This window comes from Pipistrellus hanaki (assembly GCF_964339955.1).
Source record: "Pipistrellus hanaki genome assembly, chromosome: 14".
In the NCBI taxonomy this organism is placed as follows: domain Eukaryota; kingdom Metazoa; phylum Chordata; class Mammalia; order Chiroptera; family Vespertilionidae; genus Pipistrellus; species Pipistrellus hanaki.
Window position 1 is genome coordinate 49,925,398 of NC_140516.1, and position 25,693 is coordinate 49,951,090.

Genomic DNA, 25,693 nt, shown 5'->3' on the forward strand with positions numbered 1-25,693 from the left:
CGAGGAGGCGGGGCGGCGGGGGCGGGGCGGCCGCGGCCCACGTGACGCGCCGCGCCACCATCTTGGAAGCGGGCAGAGGGCGGGCGGGCCGGCCTCGGGGAGGCGGGGCGGGGCGGGCGTCCGGGCGGCGGGCGGAGCCGGGGCGGCCTCTGCTCCCGGGCCAGTGAGAGGGAGCTCCTGGCGAGGCCGTGCTGGGGCGGAGGCACCACCCGGACCCGCGACCTCTGCGGGGAACCAGTGGGGGCAGCAGCCTTCAGGGCCCGCCCACCTCCCCCCCCCCAGTGTCAGCACACCCAGATCACATCTATGATAATCTTTTAATGAGGAAATTTGGGAAATAGCCAAGTTCAGTATGTTTTCCCTGGAATGTGCCTGAGCCAACGCCAATCTCCTCAGCTGGAAACAGGACGTGTGAACAGGCGGGGGTCTGACATGTGAACAGGAGGGGGGTCTGACATGTGAACAGGAGGGGGTCTGACATGTGAACAGGAGGGGGTCTGACATGTGAACAGGAGGGGGATCCGACATGTGAACAGGAAGGGATCTAACATGTGAACAGGAGGGGGTCTGACATGTGAACAGGAGGGGGTCTGACATGTGAACAGGAGGGGGTCTGACATGTGAACAGGAGGGGGTCTGACATGTGGACAGGAGGGGGTCTGACATGTGGACAGGAGGGGGTCTGACATGTGAACAGGAGGGGGTCTGACGTGTGAACAGGAGGGGGATCCAACATGTGAACAGGAGGGGGATCTGAGGGAGGCTTGAAGGTGGGGAATGAAAAAGAACTGAACTCGGATCTCAAGCCCTCCGCGGGACAAAGGGGGCAATCTATTTCTCACTGTGAACTGACTAATGGCATCTTGGGTTATACACCTGGCTCTTGTGAGTTTGGGTGAGTTGACAAAATTGAGCTGCAAATCCAGAGCATTACCACCACTTTTCTCGTTCATTCGTTTGTTTAGCAGAGAGGGTTGCCAAGTCCCTGATATTAAATGGAGAAGTCTCATATTTTAGCTTCATGGCCAGTAATACCCAAATTGCAGTCGACCTTTAAACAATATGGGTTTGAACTGAAGCACGGGCACTCCATCTTGTTTCTGTAACCTCTCTTTTATAAAAACTGCTGTTTAAAATTGTCCACTACACTTAGATGGTCCTTTGTTCTGTTAACTCTGCTATTCCTGGCTTCTGTAAGCACGCTTGCTCGAATAATAGGGAAAATAAGCTCAATTATCTGGCCTTGCAAGCCACTCTGCCAACATGGGGGTCTGGTCCGTCCCTGGTTCCTCCCATGCCAGGTGTCTTTTGGCTATCTGAGTTATGCTGTGCTCAAGGTTACAAGCTTCCTGCAAAATATCTACTAAGCAGACTGTCCCCATCTCAGTACCTGGGGCTCTTTGGAAAGCCTGCAAAAGCCCCATATTTAGGAGACAAACCAGAAGGGTATAAGGGAAAGTTTCCCCATGTTACTTGGCTCAGACTTTGGAGGTAACTCCTCTGAAATCGCCGGCATAATAAAGACTCCAAATTTGGCTTACTGATTAAGGCGTCCTCTGTTCAACTCGCTGATTTCCAATATAACAGAACTACTTGGGTCTACTTACTAGTATACTGGGATTTTTTTTTTTCAATGAATATACAGTCAGCCCTTCATATCCCCAGGTTTTGCAACCAACTGAGGACCGAATTGATATAGTAGGTATTTAGATATACATGAGAAGAGTAGGAACAATAGGCCAGGTACAGAATGTCACCAGGGCAGAAAGCCCCAGAAACTTAGTAACCGAAAAAACTAGGCTGGGACCTCGCCCACAGAGTGACCTTGCCTCCCCTAGCATACTGCTGATCATGTGACAGATCCCCTCAGAGGAGAAATAAGGGGACTGAAGAATAGCCTCATAGGACTTCCATACAAATCCTTGTAGGACCATTCCCTTAAGCATTAAGTCCTCAGGACAGTGAGTTTCTGACCCACATCAACTAACCTTTTTTTCTTACTTTTTTTTACCTTCTTTTTTTGCACATCAAGTGATCTTTTTTTTTTTTTTTTTAAATATATTTTATTGATTTTGTACAGAGAGGAAGGGAGAGAGATACAGAGTTAGAAACATCAATGAGAGAGAGTCATTGATCAGCTGCCTCTTGCACACCCCTCACTGGGGATATGCCCGCAACCAAGGTACATGCCCTTGACCGGAATCGAACCTGGGACCCTTCAGTCCCCAAGCCGACGCTCTATCCATTAAGCCAAACCGGTTTTGGCCATCAAGTGATCTTAAGAACAAAGCCTCAGGTCTGCTCAGCACAGAGTCTGAGTTTTGGTCAAACTAGTGATGACACTTAGGCCACAGATGTGTTTCAGCTCAGGGCCCAGAAAAGCAGCAAAAACAGATGAAGGGACACCTTAGCTGATATCAGGTTCAGAGGCAATGATTAATAACCCTCCCTTAGCACTGACCAATCAGTAGAGACCACACCTGAAAGGATGGACTTGAAAACACTGATGAATATTCTATTGAGATCCACCCCTGGGATCTCCCGTAAGACCCCGCCTTTGAAGAGGGGATAGAAACCCTTAGGACCAACGACTCCGTGTATGCTCCTTCTTTCTCTCTCAGCACAACCTCATCTTTCCCCTTCCCCCCCCCCCCCCAAGGCACATCTTTCTGCCTTTCTTTTTCCTAGGACCATTCTTTTGTTTCTGTAACTTAGTTCCTGAGCCCATGCAGCCCAGCTGGCTCACTTTTTTTTCTTATTCTTTTCTTAATTTTTTTTTATTTTTTTTTTTTACTGCTGTCACTTTCTAAATAAATTTTCTCTTATAATTTGAGTTCCTTGGCTCTGAATTCTTTTTTTATTGTACTTACTAATTTTCTTTCATTTCTGACAATTTTATTATAGAGAAAGGGCACATACCGTAGCAATATTAAAATACTTCCTCTAATTAATTCCCTTTTAATGTGCATGAATTTTGTGCACCCGGCCACTTTTATATATATAAAAGGCTAAGTGACGACTGTACATCCATCCAACCACCTGACTGACCAACTGGCCAGTAATACGATGCGTACTAGCAATCTATATAAATAAAAGCCTAATATGCTAAGTATCTAACCAGGTCAACCAATCGCTATGACCACCAGGGAGAAGATGCTCTGACCAGTAGGTTAGCTTGCTGCTGGGGTCCAGCTGATGGGGACTGAGTGATATGGGCCAGACATGTCCTAGAGCCCACCTCCAGCGGTCCCATCCCCGGCTGGCCAATCTCCTTCGGTCCCTCCCCAGCCTCTAAAATATTTCTCCTAATTAATTTCCTTCCAATGTACATGAATCTGTACACAATGTGAGGCTTTTATAGGCATGAAGACAAGATAAGGAAGTTATTAGCAAAAGAATAAGGACTGTTTCAGGCAAAGTCACCTATCTTTTGGGAACAGGTTGAAGGCTCTTATCAAGCACATTACCTCACTAGAGTTGATCAGGAAATTCCAGACTGATTGGTTTAAGGCCACATTCCTGGGAGGAGCTGAAACTGCAAGTAAGTCTTGATTTGCTGTTCTAGGGGCTCCACCTGGGCCAGTTTCTTTTTCTTCAGCAGTGTCATGTGTTCTGTATCCCACAGAGGAAGAACTCTGAGCTTATTCCTTCGTTTGGCATGGATCATCTCACCCATTGCTTTCTCAAACAGTATGTTTGGGAGATAAATAGTTTTGGAGCTGAATTCCTTTCCCTCTCACCTGTTCTTCTGGAACATTTAGGGATCTTGTCTCCAAGCTCTGTGAAATATTAAAGTCGGTGTGTGTGGGCAAGCTAAATAGCCATCTCTGAAGGAGATGAAAGAAAACTGAATTTATTTAAGGAAAGGGGATGGGGGGTGTAGTATCCGAAGGGAAGGGCTGCCCCATCAGGATACATTGGGTAGGTGATGGCAGCACCCAGAGGCTGGAGTTTCGTCCACATACCCTGTTTCCCTGAAAATAAGACAGTGTCTTATATTAATTTTTTCTCCCAAAGTTGCGTTAGGTATTATTTTCAGGGGATGTCTTATCTTTCCATGCGCTAGGTCTTATTTTCGGAGGATGTCTTATTTTCGGGGAAACACGGTATGTAGTCACTGGTGGAAAGCTTGTGTCATCAGTGGGTCTGGGGGCTGAATTGTTGGGCTTCGAATGCAGATGGAATGCGGATGTGTGATCAGGTGTCTTTAGGACAATTTCTATCTGGTCTGATTCCTGGTGTCCAGCAAGTTTTTCTGGTCTTTGTCCTCCTGTGGTGGGAAACTTACAAAAGGCCATTAAGGTTATATTGCCCTGATTTTGTTGCTCTTATTGTTTGTTTAGTCTATGTGAGTGTATGGTCAGAAAGATTTCATAGAAACAGGAATGTACCAGCCAAAGTCAGGGTCATAGGAAACAATTAAAAATATAGGTTTTTTCCCTGTGGGAACTGGCTTTTCCAACATCAGGCTCAGCAACTGCACCTGTCTGATGCCTTTCTGCAGACACAGCCCTGGGCACACGTGGTACAACACGTGGACCAGCAGGAGCAGTGGTTCTTCTCGCAGGAGATGCTTTGTACTCTTTCCATTTGCAGGAGCAGCATAAATGCAAGTGCGGGGGCCACCCAGCAGGAAACATCGGGATTCGTTTCGAGCTGGTGAGCCCAGAAGATCCAAAGCAAGTGCTGAAGAAGTTCTTGGGCAAGTAGAAGGTGTGTTCTGGGGCATGTTGTGGGTGGATCTGGCTGGGTCATCTCATTGGGAAACGTTGATTCGGTATCTCTAGTTCTTTGGTTCCCAGGACCCAAAGAAGATTCTTCTGAAGCCTCCTGCCTAGGCAGCTAGTGTTCTTGGAGCTGAGTAGAGATACCGGGCTGGGGTTGTGAGAGAAGTTGTTTTATTATTCAGTATGTACGTTTTTCGCATAATCCTTTTGTTTTACAGTCTTTTTTTCTAAGAAGGGGGATGGGTAGTATTCCAGTAACTCAAATCAAGGAGGGGTCTTAACTGGTTCTTAAGCAGTTTCAACCAATCCTAATTATAGGACTTCTCTCTGCCCCTTCACTGTCACTTCCAGTGGTGCCTGAGGTAATCGGATCCTAAACCTCTTGGTGAGTTTTATGGTGCCAATAAAATTGCCCTTGAGTTATCCTCGTTACTGGTTTTCTAAATCATCTAGTACTTGTTCTTTTTTTTGGTGCCTTCCAAAATGTTCTTGCTGAAGCATTCTCCTCCTCCTTATGTATTTATGCTTAAAAACAAACAATCCCGTGTGTGTTTTTAACAGTTTCAGGAGGAAGAAAATGAAGATATATCTGTTCAGTCTAACATCTTTCCTGAGAATTACTCCTGTTTCTGTTCATTCCTACTGCAGTCACTCTAATTTTAGCCACCCTCATTGTTCAGCTGGTTCACTGCCGCAGCCTGCCAGCTGCTCGTCCTGTTCCCAGGCTTGGCCCATCCTTATCTGTTTTATTACACTGAAGTCAGAGTGGACTTTCTACAAAGCAATACTATTTCTCCACCCTCCTTGACACCCTTCTGATTTCCTTTTCCTCTTAACTTATAAGGCCCTGAAGCATCTAGCCCTGATCTCCTATCGGCGAATCTGCACCAGAATGTTACCAATGACTGAACCTGGATCCAGCAACCTCAGTGCTTGAATTCTGGGGCTGAGAAAGAATTCAGAATCAAGACAAACAAAAGTTTATTTAGAAAATCACAGAGATAGAAAAAGTGGGACAACCGGGCTGCGGGGGTTCAGGAAACAAGTTAGAGAGGCAAACGAGAGAAAGAAAGCAGGGATATTGGTGCCTGGGGGAAAGAGAGAGGGAAAGGCATAGGAGAGAGAGGGTGAGGGGGAGAGAGAAGGTGAGGGGGAGAGAGAGGCAGAGGCTGGATCCTCTGTCTGTCCTAAGGGTTTTTATCTGCTCTCTAAAGGCGGAGAAATTAGGGCAGGTCTCAGGGGGAGGATCTCAATGGAATATTCCTGGAAGGCAATCTTTAGCACACTGGAGCTTCCCAATGGGTCATTTTTCATTCCATGAACTCTGGACTCTTTCAAAGGGATCTGATAGTTTTGAATTTTGCACAGCCCTAGATATATTCTCTTTTTATAAAAAGGTCTTTGTCCTAGCTGATTTGGCCCTCGGACTGAAGGTTCTGGGTTCGATTCAAATCAAGAGTACTTTCCTTGGTTGCAGGCTTGATCCCACATGTGGAAGGCAGCCAATCGATGTGTCTCTCTCACATCGATGTTTCTTTCTCTCTGTGTCACTCTACCTCCCTTTCACTCTCTAAAAATCAATTAAAAAAATATCCTCAGTTGAGGATTAATAAAAATAAAATAAAAGGTCTTTGCTCCTGACTATAGGAGCACTGTGGAATGTCTGTAAATGTTTTTATAATTCTGTTTTAAGTTGGCGTACACTCAAATGAAACCAGTCACTGGCAGGCAGCTGCTGCTCCCGGGACAGGTCAATGATGGAATTCAGAAGGAATGGGGAGGGGGTGTGGAATGAGTGTCTGTTCCCTGCAGGCCAGTGTGGTCTCAGACCTTTAGACTCATTGTAAGTTGTCACTGCCAACACAAGACCAAAGCCTGTGACTTGTCAGTGTGCAGGTGACATCATTAAAGGCTGATGCTAGCCTCGGAGCCTTGAAGCCTAGCCTCGGGGCCTCAGGTCCTAGCCCTGCCTCGGACCCAGCTTTTCCTGGTAATCTCCTCTAAGGTGTTGTTCTCAACACACACCAGAGACCACAGATAACTTTCCTGGTGACCTCTACTCAGGTGTTATTTCCAAGATGCACAGGAGATGGCAGCAGAGAACAGCATTTCTGGTTGTTTTCAAGACGGAACTAGCGGGCAGCAGAGAAAAACTCTTCCTGGTGACCTTCACTCGGTGTTCCTCCCAAGGTGCCCACAAGCTGGAAGAAAAGAGCATTTTCCTGCCTCGAGGGCTCTGCCCTCTTTGCATTACAATGAGGATACAGAGCCCTGGTAATAAGCTCACTTTAAAAAATATATATTTTATTGATTTTTTAGAGAGGGAGAGGGCTAGAGAGTTAGAAATATCGATGAGAGAGAATCATCGATCAGCTGCCTCCTGCGCACCTCCTACTGGGGATGTGCCCATAACCAATGTACATGCCCTTGACAGGAATCAAACCAGGGACCCTTCAGTCCACAGGTCAACGCTCTATCCACTGAGCAATAAAAAACCGTTAGGGCAATAAGCCCACTTTGATATAATTCATATTTCTAAGCCCTCACATACTCATCTGACCTACTGCCCCTCTTGGTAGATGAGACAGAAGCATGTGTTATCTCCATTTTACACATATTTAAGATGAAGACTGATTCTAACATAACGGAGGCCTTAAATGGGCCAAGATGGGCCAGAAGAGGGAGCACATCCTGGACTAATGGAGGAATCTCACAGTCCTTGCAGCTTTGGGTTGAATCTTGGTCATTATATTTGAAGAAAATCTGCACATTACCGAATGGCCCACCTCGCCATACACCCACCCCAAGGGTAGGACTTGGGCAGGCAGCTGGGGAAGGGGACAGAGAGGGAGGAAAAGAGGGAGGAGGTGCCCTGGCCCTCTCCCCCGCATCCTACCTAGACGTGCAGCCAAGGCTAGGCCCATGGAGCCGACACAGTCTGCCTCGCTCCAGATGCCGGAGCGGAGTCCTCGGTGGCGCGGTAACGCTCGGTAAAGCTCTGGTGTGCGCCGTGAGGAGCACCGCAGAGGTGGGGCTCTAGCTCCCTTCCGGATGGACTGCACAGGAGCACGTGCTGCACCGCCAGCGACGTCCAGAGGGGCGCACGCATGCGCAGGAGGCCTCTGCACATGCGCAGATAGATTCCTCATACATAAATCTTTATATTTCTATATGCTTACATGAGACATCTCATTAAATGTTCTTCCTATTCCTTGTGGGCCACTCGGCAGCCCGGAGTGTGCCCGCCGGCCCGCCCCTCTCCCACCTTTAAGGACTTTCACTGGCGTTTGCCCACAACCTTTATCCTGTCTCCCGGAAGGTGGTGTGAAGCGCATTGCGCAGGCGCGCTACAGACGCCCCGCCCCCTCGCGGGTGTCGTCCAATCCCAGCCGAGGTGCCAACCCGGCGCCCGCGAGCTGAGAGGGAATGGCGGGGCGGCCGGGGCCCTCGAGGTCCGAGTCCACGGCGGCGACCACGGACCAGGCGGGGAAGGCCGAAGGTTGTGCGGGGGTCCGGGGTGTGGGGGGCGGAGGGCGGGGTGCAGGTCTCCGTGGGGGCGGGCGGGAGCGCAGGCGGATTCCCCTCCGGACCCAGGTCGGGCCGCTGCGGCCTAGCCCCCGCGGGAAGAGGGTATCATCTGCGCGGGGCGCACAGAGGGCGCTGAGGGCGGAGAAGGGGTTTGGATTCTGAGGGGAACACACAAGTGAGGGCACATTTTTAATCCTCTTGTTTGATCTTCTGCGGGGTCTGTGTGGTTACTACTTCTTGGGGACATTTCTTAACCGCCGTCGTTTGAGGGTCAGGTGTTAATGTCGGCCTCGAGGGGCCACTGCAGGGCGAGTGTCCTTGACCCCCCACGACCCCGCAGGGTGTGCTGGGTAACGAAGCGTTGCGTCTGCTGATCGCGAAGGGACTCAGTTTATCTCTCGCGCCGTTTCCACCTCAAGACAAAGGAGCCCGGGCACCCCTCTAACGGGAGGTCTGCCCTCAGCCCACCTCAGCCCCAGCCCAAGGCTGTCGGATCCCTCCTCACCCTCTCACTCCCACCGGATTCTGAGATGTTCTGTCTTGTCTCCACAGGGCAGGCCAAGTCCTCACAGAAAATTGAAAGCTTGATGGATATGGTGAAGAAGTTGCAGAAAGGTCATATGTCTCCATTATAACTGAGGCTCAAACAGAAGTGGATCCAACTACAGGCCCCACAGTTCACAGCCTTTGGAAATTCATTCATTCACTCTTACTTCTAAAACTTAATTCTTGAAAATAGAAGTATAGACCCATGATCAAAAATTAAAGTATAAGGCGATAGCAGGCAAAACATTTTCCCAAAACCCAGTTGCAACCCCCTTGCTGACTACCCTCTTGACTGTCACTACGTAAAGGGGATTAAAGTTAGACCCAGGTTTTCACCTCCTCCCTTCCCTCCACCTCCCCTCTGCTACTCTCTGCTTGCTCACCAGGCCCCTCCCAGCCATGTTGCCATCTCAGGGCAGACCTCTGACTGACTGCCTCCCATTCCCATCCAAGGAGTGCAAGGCCTGCCCCCTCACTTGATTTGGGGCCTTCAAGAGGCCTTCCCAATCTGAAGAAGCATGTCCCCCTCTTTCAGTCTGACCCCTAGCCCCTCTATTTCCCTTGACTGCAGTTACCACAGCCCGAGTCAGTATCTTGGTTTATCTCTTCCTCATCTCCCCTGCCTTGAATGTGAGCCACTGGAGGGTCCCCATGTGCCTCTGCCTGTCCTGTCATCTTCACTCAACCTCCTTTCCTTCCTGCAGAGGGAAGCCTGGAGCCCAGGGTTGAGGTCCTGATTAACCGGATTAATGAGGTCCAACAAGGTGAGCTCAGGAATTTTAGCTCGTCAGTCAGGAGCAGCCAGGCGATTTGCAGGGCCCGGTGTAAGAGGAAAATGCAGGAGCCCTGGTTCAGAAATTACTAATTATTTCACAACAGCAACTGCAGAGCATTAAACAAGCACAGATCCATCCAAATGCGGCCGTTAGAGTCCTGGGTCCCTTATCCTGGCCCTGCTGCAGAGAGCCCACCAGAAAGACTCATTTTTCTGCTCAGTAAAATCTCCCCCCCCCCCCCCCCCCGAGGTTTGCTTGAAGACAAATGTGAAATGTCACTGTTTGCAAGGAATGGTGTAGCTGGAGGCCGCACTGACAGTGTCTGACCTTCTGCTCTTTGGCACAGCAAAAAAGAAAGCCAGCGAGGAGCTGGGAGAGGCCCGGACTGTCTGGGAGACTCTGCAGAAGGAACTGGACTCACGTAAGTGTGCCAAGGTTCCCTCAGAGGTCCCCAGTGTCATGCCTCCCTGAGCCCAGAATTCCAGACACTGAGCGTGTGTTCGTGGCCAAGGGCCCCCGCCCCCTCTCCAGCCTCAGGTCGTAGCCTACCAAACTCCCCCTTGCCTAGTGGGTACAGTACTCCCAAACACCCGCCAAGCGTACTTCCACCTCAGGGCCTTTGCTAGGCTGTTCCACCTCCCTCTCCTCCTCCCCCAGATAATATCGGTTCTCATTGCTTTACATCATCATTCAGCTCTAGCTCAGATATTCCATTCTCAAAGAGACCCTCCCCCATCATCCCATCTGAAGACAGCACCCTGCCCCACCTGATTACATGCCCCTTTCTGCTTGACGTGTGTCCTCACAGTCTACCCATTTCATAGACGTGTTTCCTTTTTCTCTCCCCTCCATATAAACACACCTGCATCCCACAGGGTCCTCCAGTCGACCTCTTCAGCATCAGAGCCCTTTGGCGCCCACAGGGAGTGTGGTCACAAGAGGGGAGGGGGCTAGAGGAGTGCTGTACCAAACTGCGCGTGTCCCTGAGGGTACAGTGGGTGGTCCTTGGTACCCGGATGTGCACTGATACCTGAACCTGTGACTGTGCTTTCCAGTGAGCGGAGAGAAAGTGCGCCTGAAAGAGATGTTGAGTAAAAAGCAAGGTAAGGACAGCCACACCGCCCCCAGGCTTCTGCCTTTGCACCCAGAAGCTCACTCCTGCGGGCACCTGAGCCTTTGCATCAGCTGGCATCCCTCCTGTGGCTTCCACCGATTTGCTGCAAATGACAGAGTCCCACCCCGTGTCCACGAGACTCCACATGATGTAACCCTGTTACCTCTCCACAAACCTGATGCCTGTCGGTTCCTCTCCCTGCAGAGACGCTGAGGATCCTCCGGCTCCATTGCCAGGAAAAGGAGAGTGAGGCTCAGAGGTAAGCGCTCACCTGGCCTCACTCTGCCCTGCCCTTCGTTCTGGTGAAGAAGTGAGGGAATGCTAGACCACAGCTCTCCTTCCCTCCTGTCACATGGAAAGGCCAAACGCGTGTTTTCTCACCTCAGCTCTCGCGGTAGGCAGGCGTGTTATGGGTGTTCTCACTCACTGGGATAATCGTTCTTTTCGCTAGCATACCAATTACATTCTTGTAGCTGGTTTTATTCCAAGCCTTTTCCTCTTTCCACAGGCTCCATGGCTGTCTATTCACTCACCTGCCTATCTGTCCCTTCAGCTGTCTGTCCACTCAGCCTCTCATCAATCCCCATTATTCTCCACCCACCTGACTATTTGTGTATCCGTCTGTCCACCTCCTGAACACTTCTTCGACTCATTTTGTGACCAGAGGCACCAAGCCCTGGCGTCCTCAGATTTTTCAGGAAATTCAGAGGAGATTAATGTGTGTGCTTCTGCACTTGACCATGTCCGTGTTGATCTCCTTAATCCTCACCAAGATATTTCCGGGGGCATGTGCTCAAATCCCCCCACCAAGTTACAGAGAAGGACTCCACCTAGAGGGCTAGAACAGAGCTCAGGAGAAGGAGGCGGAAGCCCCACCCAGCCCCTTCCTGGGGAGACATTCGGAGGCCAGCCTGAGGGCTGCCTTGCCTCTTCCAGGAAGCAGACCCTGCTAGAAGAGTGCAAGGAGCGAATCTGTGCCCTCAACTTCCAGATTGAGGAGGAGAAGAGCAAACAGAGGCAGCTGAGGTAAAGCCCAGCGCCGAGGCCTTCGGGGGCAGGAGTGGGTGTAGATGGGATGATATCAGGGAGGGGGTTAAAGGAGGAACTGGCCAGCCTAAGGCTCAGAGGGTCAAGGTGGTGAAGTTTCCCCATAAGAGCAAAGAGTATGGGGAAGCCCCCTCCCCAGGACTGTACATGGAGACCCTTAGCCTGGGCCAGGGTGTGGGGCGTCTCAACCCAGGACCCTCATCCAATGTGCTTGGCCCCCAGATTGGATTTCGAGGAACAGCTGGAAGAACTGATGAGCCAGCACAAAGACCTCTGGGAATTCCACGTGAGTCACCCAAAGCCATTCCTCCCATTTCCCCATCTTCCATGGCAGAACCAGGCCCAGAATCAGTCACCCTCCGGGTTTCGTTCCTCTCATCTTCTCACCCGCCACACCCAGTGCCTGAGCAAGCCCTGACGGCCAAACATCAAATCCCCGCCAGTCAGACCCTCCTCACCACCCTCACTGCCACCCATTTCATCCTCTTCGCTGGTCCTGCCCGCCCACCCCTGCTGCCTTCTCGGGGCCCCTCAGCGGTCAGGAGGAATCCTGATGGACTAAGGAGGGGTCATCCATCAAGGAGATCCACACATGTTTGGGGACATCACAGGGAGTGGGGTCAGTGTATGCCACCAAGGGATCCCAGCCTCCAAACCAGAAACTAGGCAGAGAGAATGAATGACAGAATGGAAGGGCTCAATGAGGGGCCCCCGCAGAGGGATGAGGAAGCAGCAGGGCTGAGCTGGTCCTGATCCTCCAGAGGACAGCCTCCTGAGCCTCTGCAGCACAGCACTGGAGGCAGCGGGGAGAAACGTGCCAGGCAGAGGCCCTGGGGCTGCACCGGCCTGGTATGCTGGGAGGGCCAGGGCGGTAGGAAGTGAGGCGGGGGCGGGAGTGGGGAGTGGGAGATAAGCATGGGCCTCCTTTGTCCCCCTCAGCGTCCGGAGCAGCTGGCCCAGGAGATTGGCGCCCTGGACAGTAGCAAAGAGCAATTGCTCAAGGAAGGTGAGAATGGGGGCGCCCTGCTCAGACTTGCCCTGCCCTGCCCTGCCCTGCTCATCTGTCCCTTCCTGCTACAGAGAAGCTGGTGGAAGCAAAGCTGGAGGATGTGAAGAATCGCCTGTGCTCCCAGTTCGGTACCAAGGGCTGCTCTGCCATCCCTGAGGGGCTCTTCCTTCGCAGCAAGGAGGCAGCAGCCGCAGTGTAAGACAGGCGGGGGAAGGGTAGAGGGGGAGCTAGCAGCGCTGATGGCCCCACCCTCAGGCATCTGTTTGAGGAGGAGACCAGAAAGGCCCAGGAGCTCCTGGAGGACACTGCCCAGCGCCATGAGCAGCTGCAGGAGGAGTGCCAGCAGCTGCAGCAGAGGAGGCAGAGGTGGGCATGGAGCCCCTCTCCCTGTGTGTAAGGGGAGGCTGGTTCAGGGAGTCTCTCTCCTGCCTCTGTCTCCTGCCCTCTCCAGCTCTCTTTTCCCTCTCCTCCCTTCCCCTCCCGCTCTCTTATCCATCCCAGGCTGAAGGAGGAACTGGAAAAGCTCGGCGTGCAGGTCACTGCTCAGGCCCAGAGCAAACAAGAGGATGGGACCAGCCCAGAAGCAGCTGTGAGCCCTGGAATCAAGTGACAGCTCATGAAAGGAACTGGGGGGCGGGAAGGCGAGGAGAGGGTCTGGGGGTCCCCAGAGGATGATCTTAAAGGAAGGGCATTCCCACAGGGGCACAGCCAAGGCAAAGGCTAGAGGCTGTCAGTGGTGGGAGGCAGGCCCCAGGGAGGGTGTGGGTACACAGATTCCGGAAAACTTCCATCTCAGATCCTGACCTCCCACAGGCCAATCCAAAGCCCCTCGGAGTCAGCGAGGAGAAAGACGCAGAGCTGCCCGCCCAGCAGGCCTGATGCCCTCCAGGCGAGGAGGTTCCCTGCCCTGGAGCTTATGCCTGGGCCTCAGGAAATAAAGACACTGTTTCTGTACCACTGCCTCAGCTGGGTCCGTGCTGGGGCTCGGGGAGGGGAGGGGAGGCCTCTGAGACTGGGTGAAGCTTTGGCGCTCTCCGCACTCAGTCAATGGTTCCCTGGCCTCCCAGTTTCCGGTCTGCTCACCTCCAGGGCCCACTGCTCTGCGTCCCCAGGCAGAGGGGAGCAGGCCTGAGACCTCTCACGATAGGGCTAGGGGTCCTGAGAACCCTCCCTGTGATTGTTTCTTCCATTCCGTAGTCCGGTTTGGACAACACAGCATCCCCGAAGTCCCAACCGCGAGGACCGGGGTGCTGGAGACCTCAGCCAGTCGGTGACATGCCCTCACTCACCCTGACAGGCTGAGAAAAAGATGCAATGGAGGCCCAGCGTGGTCTGTGCTCTCATGGGCACAAAATGTATCACGGAGCCCCTGTTACAAGAGTATCATGTTAGAAGCCCGCAGTGTGCTGGGAGGCACTTGGACTAGTGTGTGCTTCTGAGGCACCTTTCAAATCCCAGAATGCATCAGCCCGGTTAACGGCAGTGTTGGGAGTGGAGTCTGTGTTCCCGGTCAACATACAGCAAACTAGGTACAAAGATGTTCCTTGTCTTGAAAGGCTCCCACGCCCCGCTCGGACAGTGAGCGGTGGGGCGGAGAGAGGCCCCACAGGCCCCACGCAAGAGCAGTTTCCATGGAAAAGCAAGAACAGCCTCAGTGGGGATTCTCCCGTCAGCAGGAGAGCTGAGGCTTCAGACCGGAAACCCAGACTCGGTTTGAACAACAGGCCCAGTGGCATCCTTAGCCTAGTCCCAGAACTTGTGACTGTTGCCTCACCCAGCAAAGGGGCCTCTGGATATGGGTGAGAGTCTCGGGATGGGGAGCCTGTCCTGGGCCACCAGGGAGGATCCCTGAAGCGGGAGGCAGGATGGTCCGTCAGAGAGAGACTTCACCGCTGCGGCTGTGGAGCACGGCCTGTTTATTGAGGACAGTGTGCACCGTGTCTGGAGGCCCTGCGTCCGCGGTGCCCCCCTTCCCGCTAGTACAGCTGAGAGCGGCTTCCTCATGCCCCTTTACCATCCTCAGAGCACACGTGCCTCACGCGTGTGAGCGGGGAAGGAGGCAGAGTTTGTAATCGGGCGGGATGCTGGCAAACCCATTCACCACGGGGGTGAGGTCAATGTCCTTGGGGTCGACGAGAGACTTCAAGCTAAAGTGCTGCAGAATGGCGGTGAAGAACAAGAACAACTCCATGCGAGCCAGGCCTTCTCCGACACACACCCGCCTCCCTGCAGTGACACAGGACACATGAGACAGGCGGGAGGAGGCGGGGGACACCCCCGTCCAGCAGGATGACCCTCTCTGCCCGTTGAAAGGAAGCACAGGATGTACTTTGGGATAAGAGTATCGGGACCACACATTCGGGGACCAGCCTTCACACTCCTCAACCACCAGGACGCAGCTGCCTAAACCCAAGGGAGGTCGGAGTATGCTCTCTGCCCACCCATGTCCCACGGCAAGAAGCCAATGCTGTACCATCTGGTGTTAAAGTTACCGAGCTGGTTACAGGACCTTCCCTCACACCAACAGCCGAGAGAAGAGCTGGGGAGGAGACCCAGGCCCAGAGGTGACAGCCCGGGAGAGGCTGAGGGTCCCATGATGGTCCCGGTAACCAAAGGTTACATTCTGTTTAGTAACAGGGGATTAGGTAATAGCGTTTTTGAAATTTTTTTTTTTTTTTTACTAAGTTCTATTAAAGAGTTTTAGCCCCGAATGAAGTGAAATATCTACTGTTCAGAAAGATAATTCATCCACAACATTCATTCCCAGGACTCGTGGTGAGAAGATGTCATTAACCTCTGAACAGGGAGGTGCGCATTGTGGATAGACATGAAGGACAAGATGCAGATCTGAGATGATGCAGATGACCCGGGGAGCAGAGGACAGGAATTGGGGACAAATCCTGGGAGGGGCTGCAGTTGAACTCCTCTTACCTGCGGAAAATGCCTTGAAATAGTCACTGTACTTGAACTTCCCTTTTTCATCCAGAAAATGCTCTGGCTTAAACTTGTCTGGATCTGGGAATTCTTGTTTATCAAACAAGAGGGAGTCCAGTGTCGGAATTAGGATTGTGCCCTAGAAGAATAAAAGCGCTCTCAGTCAAGTTAGCAACGCTTTGATCTGGGGCCCCCAGTGAGGAAGGGGGTTTGCATTTTACCTGTGCAAGAGAGGAAGTGTTCATGGGGGACTGGATAGGAAGAACTCAGGGGTCAGGTCTAACTAGCAGTGAGAGCGCTAACCTTTACCCTGGAGCACGGGGCTGGTTGTTGCTGTTTGTTTTCTGGTGTTAGAATATCCCACCAACAGCTCTGGCTGGTTTGTTTGGCTCAGTGAATAGAGTGTTGGCTCACGGACTGAAGTGTCCCAGATTCAATTCAGGTCAAGGGCATGTACCTTGGCTGCGGACTCCGGGAACCAATCGATGTGTCTCTCTCACACTGATATTTCTCTCTCCCTTCCACTCTCTCTAAAAATGAATGGAAAACCCCAAAACTGGTTTGGCTCAGTGGATAGAGCGTCGGCCTGTGGACTGAAAGGTCCCGGGTTCGATTCCGATCAAGGGCATGTACCTTGGTTGCGGGCACATCCCCAGTAGGGGTTGTGCAGGAGGCAGCTGGTCGATGATTCTCTCTCATCGATGTTTCTAACTCTCTATCCCTCTCCATTCCTCTCTGTAAAAAACCAATAAAATATATATTTTAAAAATCAATGGAAAACTATCCTCAGAAGATACCACCAACCCCAGGGACTATCTCAGGAGCCCATTTTCCAAATCTCCCCGATCTCTGTGGTCACCAGGTCCATGTGAGGCCTGCTAGGGAAGGGGCCTTCTGCAGTTGGGAGTGGCCGAGCCACATCTGCCAGAGGAGGTGTCCTCGGGCCCTCCATCCTATCCCTGATCAGGATAGTGGCTGAGCTAGTAGGATGGTACTCGGGGTGTGCAGTCCAGCTCACATCTGACCTTGGGAATGACGTAGCCTCTGAACACTGTGTCCTCGGTTGCTTCATGATTCAGGTTGGAGGGCAGGAGATTGATGAACCGCTGAATCTCATGCACCACCGCGTCCATGTAAGGCATCTCTAGCTTGTCTTTGATGGAAGGGATTCGGTGCGGCCCAATCACCCTGTCAATTTCTTCATGAAGTTTCTCTGCCAAGGTATGAATGGAAAGGTGAAAAGGACTGGCTCGAGGCTGGCTCCACAGCCAGCCAGCCAGCCATCTAGGGAGCCCTCCAGGCCAAGAGAGCTTCAGGGTGCCAGGAGCCTTGGATTGTTGGACAGCGCCTCCACAAATGTCAGTGAGAGCTAAGCTCGTCAGGTTCTAGTTTACAGCGTGTTTTGGCATCCACCCTTTTTTCTAATTATTATCGAGGTAACATCGGTTTGTAGCATTATACAAGTTTCAGGTGTACAATGTTAACATTCAACATCTGTATGTACTATGTTGTGCTCATCACCATCCATCCCCATACAATTAAACCCTAATCCAGGGGATATTGACATGGTATCATGTATGTGATTTGCGAATAACTCTTCCCATTCATTTTGTACTGTGCAGAAGCTTTTCAGTTTGACGTTCTATTTGTTTATTTTCCCTTGACTTTGGAGTCAAATCCATAAAAACATCACTACGACTGATATCAAAGAGCTTAGTACATGTCTTCTTCATATGTTATGCTTCAGGTCTCAGGCTCAGCCCTTCTATCCACTTTGCGTTAATTTTTGTGTAAGGTGTAATGCAGTGGTCTAGTTTCATTCTTTTGCATGTGGCTATCCATTTTTCCTAACACTATGTAACTATACAGATCCCATCCTTTTCCATCTCCCCTTTTATGTTTTTGTTGCCACAAACTATCCCATTTTATGTTGTGAGCTCGTTACCGAATTGAAATAGCTATCGTTGTGTTTAAGGGCTTCTCCCTTTAACCGTCACGCTGTAATTCAGTGTTAAACACCCCCCTCTGAAATAGCTTTGCCATTTTCTGGTTCTGTCTGTGTCTTCGTCACCTGCCTTGAAGTTGTGTGCAGTTTCACCTCAGGGAGAAGAGCTCCTTACATTTCTTACGATGCAGGTTTAGTGGTGGCGAGCTCCTCAGCTTTTGCTGGTCTGGGAAGGCCTTTATCTGCTTCCGATCTGAATCTTTTTGTGGACAGAATCTTCCTGGCCAGCAGTGTTTCTTTTTCAGTATTTTGAATATGTCGTTTTACTCACTTCTGGCCCGTGGAGTTCTGCTAATGGGGGTATCTTTGTAGGTTACTACTCCCCGCGCCCCCAGTTGCCTTTAAAATTCTATGTCATTAACTTTTGACAGTTTTCATATAATGTTTTGGAGTTTTGTGTTGAGGTAATTAGCTGTTTAATAGCTTCCTGTACTTGTACGCCCAGCTCCTTCACCAGGTGTGGGAAGTTCTCAGCTGTTATTTCTTTAAATAGGTTCTCTGCTCCCTTTCACTCTCTTCTTATTCTGGGGTACCAAGTATTCCATGTTCCTTTTCTTTATTTCTTCTTCTTCTTCTTCTTCTTCTTCTTCTTCTTCTTCTAGTCAGTTCTCTTAGAGTTTCTTCATTTTTAAAACCTTAGGTCTCTCTCCTCTTTCACGTGATCATTTCTCGATTTCTGCCTTCTCTCCCCTGTGGTCTGCTCTATTCCCAGGGTGAGTCTTCACCTCATATAGTGTTCCTCGGCGCCAGGATATCTGTTTGGTTCTTCTGTAGAGTTTCAGTCTCTTTGGTAAAGTGTGTTTCTGTTCATCGATGTTACTCCTCAGCCTATTAAATGGTCCTTTTGAGTTTTCTTGTAGCTCGCTGTTTCTTCATCCCAGCTATTTTGAATTTGATTTCAATTCGGTTACAGTCACCTGTGACTTTAAGTTTGATTTCTGGAGAATTCTCATTCTCATGGTGTTGGATGAGTTGTTCCTCTGCCAGTGCATTTGAAGTAGCCAACAGTTTTCTTATTTAGGTAAGGCGTTGTTTACTTAATTCCAAAATCCAGCACGTGGGTAATTAGAGGCCTTCTCCAGCCTTCCAGTAGGTGGCGCTACAGCACACGTTTTTGGTTTCTCTTACCTGAGTTGCTTCAGGTTGGATAGGTGGCACGTTTCCCCTCCACTGCCTCTGCCAGAGTGCAGCCCTTCCCCCTCCCTCTTCCCCCTCCTCCTCCTCCTCTTTTTCTTTTTTTTTAAATTTAATTTAATTTAATTTTTTATATTTTATTGATTTTTTTACAGAGAGGAAAGGAGAGGGATAGAGAGTTAGAGACATTGATGAGCCGAAACCGGTTTGGCTCAGTGGATAGAGCGTCGGCCTGTGGACTAGAAGGTCCCGGGCTCAATTCCAGTCAAGGGCATGTGCCTTGGTTGCGGGCACATCCCCAGTGCAGGGTGTGCAGGAGGCAGCTTATCAATGTTTCTCTCTCATCATCAACGTTTCTAACTTTCTATCCCTCTCCCTTCCTCTCTGTAAAAAATCAATAATATATATATATATATATATATATATATATATATATATATATATATATATTTTTTTTTATTTTTTTTTTTTAAAAAGAGGAATCCATTCATGTGAAACGCTCAGGGTCGTGCAGAATGCAGACGGGTCGCGTTGTCCCCGCCTGGTGCTGGCTCTCCTGTCCTGCGACCCAGAGCTCAGCGGGGTACGGGGGGCCGGGTGTTCAAGGGTGCCAGGCAGCTGTGGTGCTCGAGGACAGGTCCCCTCACAGAACGTGCCCGATGCCCCCCAGGGCTCAGGAGCAGGCCACCTGCAGATGGAAAGCTGAAGCCCAACGCGCAGGCTGAGCGCCCAGGGCAGGCGGCCGCCGGCCCGGGCTCCTCCCTGCCGGGCACATACCTTCCACCTCCGGGTGCTTCAGGAGGACCAGGAGCCCGTACTTCAGCGTGGCGCTGGTGGTCACCGTCCCGGCAAAGAACAGGTCGGCCACGGTCGAGGCGATGTTGCCCAAGGTATACCCCGGCTCTGCTTTGTATTTTTCCTGCGGGTGTCAGGGACAGGCAGGTGAGGGGACGAGAAAGAGACCCCTGTGCCCCTGAGCCGCACAGAAGTCAGCTCCACGGGGAGGAGCCAGGAAGGTGAGGGGCGTGGGGCTCTGTGCCCTTTTATAGCACCGAGGGCTGTCCGGGGGCGAGGCCCTCCCTGGTCCCGTGCCATGACCTCCTTCCGCCTGGGGCTGAGCTGTGTGGCCTCTGCTACCACCCAGCGCCTTTGGGTCCTGGGAGGCAGGGGAGCCAAACCCCTGGGAAGGCAGTGAGAGGGGTCCCATGGAGGGAGGAGATTCTCAGATAACCCGGGGCCATTCCCCAGGGAAGTCACATGCTGGCCCAGAACCACAGTGCCATCCAAGGACAGAGGTGAAGTGTGACCGATCTGGGTTGGGGGCCCTAAGGAGCTGTCAGGTAGACAGATGCTGGCTAGGCCCGGAGCCCCTGGCAGCCATGCGCTAATGGGAGGTCACATGCTGACAAGGAGCACCGAGAAACCCTCCCCAGATGGGACACGGTCATGATAAGAAGCACAGTGTGGCTCAGTTGGTTGGCGTTGTCCTATGCACCCAAAGGTTGCTGGTTCAATTCCCAGTTAGGACCTGTGCCTAGGTTTCGGACTTGATTCCCTGTGGGGGGCGTGCAGGAGGCAGCACATCGATGTTTCACTATTTATCCATGTTTCTCTCTCCCTCTCCCTTCCTCCCTCTTTCTCTAAAAATCAATTTAAAAAAATAATAAGAAGAAGAAGCATGGTCTGGAGGGAGTTGATGGGAGGGGTCTCAAAGTGTGTTCCACAGCCCCTGACAGCTTTCCCCAGTAAGACCAGTTTGGCTCAGTGGATAGAGCGTCGGCCTGCAGACTGAAAGGTCCTAGGTTCCATTCCAGTCAAGGGCATGTACCTTGGTTGCAGGCACATCCCCAGTAGGAGGTGTGCAGGAGGCAGCTGATCGATGTTTCTCTCTCATCGATGTTTCTACCTCTCTATTCCTCTCTGAAAAAAAAAAAAATCAATAAAGTATACTTTAAATAAAAACAAAACCACAGGGGACAGCTGTGTGGTGTGGAAGGCAGCCAGGTAGGCTGGCTGTGTGGGAGCAGCGTGTGTGGCCACACCAAAGCCAGTGCATGTGTGGTTTTACCAAAAGCATCAGAATGTGCCCAGCGTGGACAGCCTGGGCACCAGCGGTGCAGGTTATAATATAAATCTCTCTCACACACACACACACACACACACACACACACACACTGCTAACCATCTCGGAACACCAGCTCTCTGCGGGGCGCGGGGGAGGGTACCTTCTCCATCTCCATGAGCAGGCGGTCACTGAAGTCCCGCGGGCAGCTGGGGGCCAGGGACTCCTGGTGCTCCTTCAGTCTGGCTAGCGCGTAGTCTTTTAGTTCGGACACATTTTTCATTACTTTCCTGTGGCTTCCAGGCAGGTAGTTGAACAGGCTTGCAAAGTTATTTTGAAGCTAGAACAATAAAGAGAAAGGAGAGAATTTCTTCCTATCTATTTTTTTTCCCCTGGACGCAACCTCATTTTGTGTCCTGGATGACTGCCCTCCCGATGGATGGCTGCTGCTTGTGCATTCTGTGGAATATGGGGGCCCAGGGTATTATTTGGGCACCCCTCTAGGAGGCAGTGCTCCTCCTGTTGGGGAGGTGAACACAGCGCACGTGTCCAGCGGGAACTAGTTTTAAAGGGGGAAGTGGGGATTGTCTGCACAGGCAGCGCTGGGCCCACGGAGGCCTCCGGAAGGAACAGCCAGGACAGGAGTCCTGGCGTGAGCAGGCCTGTCTGTCCTTACACCCCGAGTTCCCCTCTCCTCTTTCGAACGGAATCCATGTAGCGGGAGATGAGTGCCAACTAAAGGATGAAAAGTGGCCTCACCAGCAGCCAGGGGGTGCTGACCAGGTACAGGTTCTCGTTAAACAAGGTCTGCAGCCGCAGGCAGGTCCTGTCCCCGTAGTCAAAGCGCTTGCGGAAGAGGATGTCGGCAATGACATTGCAGGGCGCGCAGCCCACCACGAAGGTGGGGTCGAAGGGCTGGCCTGGAAGACGGGGCACTGTGAGAGGGAGCCGCCCGGAAAACAGGGCAATTCACGGAAGCTGGGGATGCCAGGACCTATTCGTGTTCCTTCACTCCTCAGGGATTCGGGTGTAACACGTGATCACCACTGCTGTCCCCCCGCGATGCAGAGAGGACCCCCGAGTGGGGGGATGACCGTGGCCTTTTTGAGCGCCCAGCTGCTGCAGGCTGTCCCGTGACCCCGCGACCCCGGGCCCCGGCCACGGCGGCCCTACGCACCCTGGGTCTTCCGGAGTGCCTCCACCAGGAAGGGGATCTCCCTCTGGATCCGGGCCTCGTTGCCCTCCTTCCCCATCCCGAAGTCGCGCAGGATGGTCAGGGAAGCCCGCCGCGTTTCCCTCCAGGTGGGGCCGTTATTGAAAGTGATTCCTGCGGGAGGGGGACGGCGAGGGGTCACCGCCACGCCCGGCCCCGCCGCCAGGGGGCAGCCTCCCCGCCCGCCGCGGCCGCACCTGTGTCCACTGGGGATTAATTTTGAAAAGCATATACTTTTTTTTTTTTTTTAAATAGATTTCAGAGAGAAGGGAGAGGGAGAGATGGGAACATCCATGATGAGAACCGCCGATCGATCGGCTGCCCCCTGCACGCCCCCTCCCGGGGATGGAGCCTGTCGCCCGGCTGGTGCCCCGAAGGGGAACGGAAGCGGGACTCCGGGTTCCTGGGTCGGCGCTCCGGCCCGGGCCGGGCTGGCTGCTGCTGGGTGGGGACTCGCTGGAAAGGGTTCGCAAAGGCGTCCTGGTCCCTGTGGTCTGTGCACCCCCGACTCCCGTCCTTCCTGCCCCCCAGGGCCCTCCCCGGTGCCGGTCCCAGCAAAGCCGCTCGGATCTCACCGATTCACCCTCACGCCGCAGGCCCGCCCCCGCCGGGCTGCGGGGTCCTTACTGAGCGGGCTCCCGGGTCCCGGGTCCCAGCCCCGAGCACGTGGGGACGGCTCCAGCGCGGGTCCCGGGTGCGGGCACCGGTCCGGGCGGCGGGGGAGAGGAGGGGAAACACCGGGCGTCCGTGTCCAGGCCCCGCGCACACGGGGTGCCGAGGAGGGGGTCCGGGTTCGGCTGAGCCGGTCTGCGCTCGGGGCTCGCGCAGGGCAGAGGCGCGGCCGCAGGGGGCTCGTTTCCATGGGAACGAGCGAGGGCTGGGAGGGGCAGTCGGAGGTCAGAGCCCGGGGCGGTGCCTCCTGCGGACCTTGAAGCCTCGGCAGCACAGAGGGAGCTGGCGGATGATTTAAAATGTTTTGGGGGCCGAGGCCGGTGTGGCTCAGTGGATGGAGCGTCGGCCTGCCGACTGAGGGGTCCTGGGTTCGATTCCGGTCAGGGGCATGTACCTTGGTTGCGGGCACATCCCCAATGGGGGGTGTGCAGGAGGCAGCTGATCGGTGTTTCTCTCTCATCGATGTTTCTAACTCTCTGTCCCTCTCTCTTCCTCTCTGTAAAAAATCAATAAGATATATTTTTTAAAAATAAAATAAAATGTTATGGGGGAGGTGGGTGGGGGCGGGGTAAAATAAAAAAAAAACAAAATAAAATAATAAAATAAGTTAAATAATGTAATATAATAACAAATAATAAAATAAAATAAAATAGCTCTGCTGGTGTGGCTCAGTGGTTGAGCGTCCACTTATGAACCCCTGGGTCACCACCGTTGGAGTCTTGGTCAGGTACATGGCTGGGCCCCACCCCCAGTAGGGGGCGTGCAGGAGGCTGCCCAGATGGATGAGTCTCTCTCATCACTGATGCTTCTCTCTCTCCCTCTCCCTTCCTCTCTGAAATCAATCAAACATATAATAAAAAAGAGGAAATACGATAAAAGTCTGTCCGCTGTCAGGGCACTGCAGGCCCCGGTCACAGCCGCTTTCGTGACGATGCCTGTGGTGTGAGACTGAGTGAAAGTACCAACCACCCCCTGACCGGACCGCCATCGCGCCACCTCTCTGACTTCACCGTGTCTTGTTGCTGTTGCTTCCGCCCCTGCCGGGCCCCGAGCACCCGCCCCGGGCACAGTGGGCAGGGAGGCGGGGGGGGGGGGGGTACCTTGGTCCTTGTGGGCCCGGTACATGTGGTATTCTCCCCGGCCGGAGAACTCCTTCTTGTGCTGGAGCAGCACCTCCTTGACCGCCTGGTAGCCGTGCAGGACCACGATGCAGTTGGAGCCCAGGTGGAGGGTGAACACCGGCCCGAAGCGCTCTGCCAGCTGCGCGACCACAGGCGGGCGTGAGGGCCGGAGGGCTGTGCCTCCCACGGACCCCAAAGTCATTGCTGTGGACCGGGAGAGCCCAGAGGGGTGTGGGGAGAGCCTGTGCACAGCCTGGTGCGGGAAGACCCTCCCCACACGGCTCTCCTCTGCCGGAAGTCTGGTCCCCGGACACCTGCCCACTTAGCCACCCCCGCCCGGCCGTGGCTACGTCCCTCCCCTGAGGCCACTTTGCCCACATCGGGTCCGGGTTCGGCATTTAGTAGGTGTTTCAGCTTGTTTTGTTTTCAGATTTGTTAGCTCGTCCCCTGTTCACCACCGTCATAGGTGCAGGGCTGTCTCTGGAGTCTACAAAGAATCCCAAGTTGACACCAGCCCTTGTGCACCTGGTGTGAATGCATGACACCGTGTGGGACAGCGGCCTCCCCATGCCAGCCAGTGACCGAGGTGGTGAACACTCAGGGGCCTCCAGGGCCATCCACGGCCCATGCCCATCCGGGTGCTCCATGCCCAAGCCCTGCCACCAGCTAAATATTTTGAATATTGTTCTTGGGCACTACTGTTAATTCCGTTCATTCAGAACAATGTTTCTGACAAGGAGTTGAATGCACACCTCTTACATCTAATGCCCAAATTCTCCTCCCCCCAAACCCTTCTCTTACCCTGGTGAAGGATTTTGGCACATCATTGAGTTCCAACTGAAACAAATTCCCAACTATGGGCAGTGGGAAAGGGCCTGGGGGCAGCTTCCTGCTGCTGTGCACCTGCTTCCAGAGGAAGGCGCACAGCAGGGCTGTCACCCACACCAGCAGGGCGACCGTGACACCCAGGGCAGTCATGGCACCTGCCGTGGTCTCTACGGAGCTCCGGGGCACTTCTGTGGAAAGACGAAGCTTTTATAACTCACCCTCGAGAAGGCGGGTGACTGGCCAGCCAATGCCACCTTCCTTCTCCTCTGGCCCAAGGTATTAGTTTATTAGTAGCTGCTGTTGGCCATCCTTTCAAACGCTGATTTCTGTAGTGACTGCCCCTTTGCCCCATCCAGGCTCTGTCGACACTGGTTGCTGGCACTTGCACCAATTCCAGTGTTGACCTAAGAACGTCCCAACCACGCGGCAGGTGTGGGTCAGTGGTTGAGCGATGACCAGTGAACCAGGAGGTCATGTTTCGATTGAGGTCGTGGGCTTGATCCCCAGGAGCGTGGGTGGCAGCCAATTAATAACTCTCATCAATGCTGTTTCTATCCCTTTCTCCCTCTCCCTTCCTCTCTCTGAAATCAATAAAATCATTTAAAAAAAGAATGTTTAAATTGCCCTAGCCCCGTGGTCGGCAAACTGCGGCTCGCCAGCCACATATGGCTCTTTGGGCGAGTCTATTTTGAAGAAGTGGCATTAGAAGAAGTTTAAGTTTTAAAAATTTGGCTCTCAAAAGAAAAGAAATTTCAATCGTTGTACTGTTGGTATTTGGCTCTGTGGACTAATGGGTTTGCCGACCACGGCCCTAGCCAGTGTTTTCCAGTGGTGAGAGCGTCGGCCCAAGGCTTCAGTTCCCGGTCAAGGGCATGAGTCTGGGTTGCAGGTTCATTCCCAGCCCCCCCGGGGGCATGTGCAGAGGCAAGTAACCCACGTGTTTCTCTCACATCATGGTCTCTCTCCCAATCTCCTCC

At 52.6% G+C, this 25,693-nt stretch overlaps 2 protein-coding genes across 3 annotated transcripts; one reads left to right on the forward strand and one right to left on the reverse strand.

The window, feature by feature from the left end:
* Positions 1-7,982: 7,982 nt before the first annotated feature.
* SYCE1 (synaptonemal complex central element protein 1) lies at positions 7,983-14,527 on the forward strand. The gene is made up of 13 exons (XM_084904644.1): positions 7,983-8,226; positions 8,808-8,870; positions 9,506-9,565; positions 9,924-9,998; positions 10,633-10,680; positions 10,896-10,950; positions 11,628-11,717; positions 11,961-12,024; positions 12,678-12,744; positions 12,819-12,942; positions 13,003-13,113; positions 13,249-13,336; positions 13,561-14,527. Exons 1-13 carry the CDS (start codon positions 8,154-8,156, stop codon positions 13,624-13,626), a joined length of 984 nt encoding a protein of 327 aa, XP_084760770.1. The 5' UTR covers positions 7,983-8,153; the 3' UTR covers positions 13,627-14,527.
* Positions 14,528-14,632: 105 nt separating this feature from the next.
* CYP2E1 (cytochrome P450 family 2 subfamily E member 1) lies at positions 14,633-25,077 on the reverse strand. 2 transcript variants are annotated; one of them, XM_084904523.1, is made up of 9 exons: positions 24,690-25,077; positions 23,868-24,027; positions 22,060-22,209; positions 21,642-21,802; positions 21,046-21,222; positions 19,598-19,739; positions 16,707-16,894; positions 15,679-15,820; positions 14,633-14,973 (listed from the first exon to the last, which is right to left on the reverse strand). In XM_084904523.1, exons 1-9 carry the CDS (start codon positions 24,864-24,866, stop codon positions 14,783-14,785), a joined length of 1,488 nt encoding a protein of 495 aa, XP_084760649.1. In that variant the 5' UTR covers positions 24,867-25,077; the 3' UTR covers positions 14,633-14,782. The 2 variants fall into 2 exon arrangements, with proteins under 2 accessions (XP_084760649.1, XP_084760650.1); XM_084904524.1 differs by having other exon boundaries at positions 23,868-24,092; positions 24,935-25,049.
* Positions 25,078-25,693: the final 616 nt, after the last annotated feature.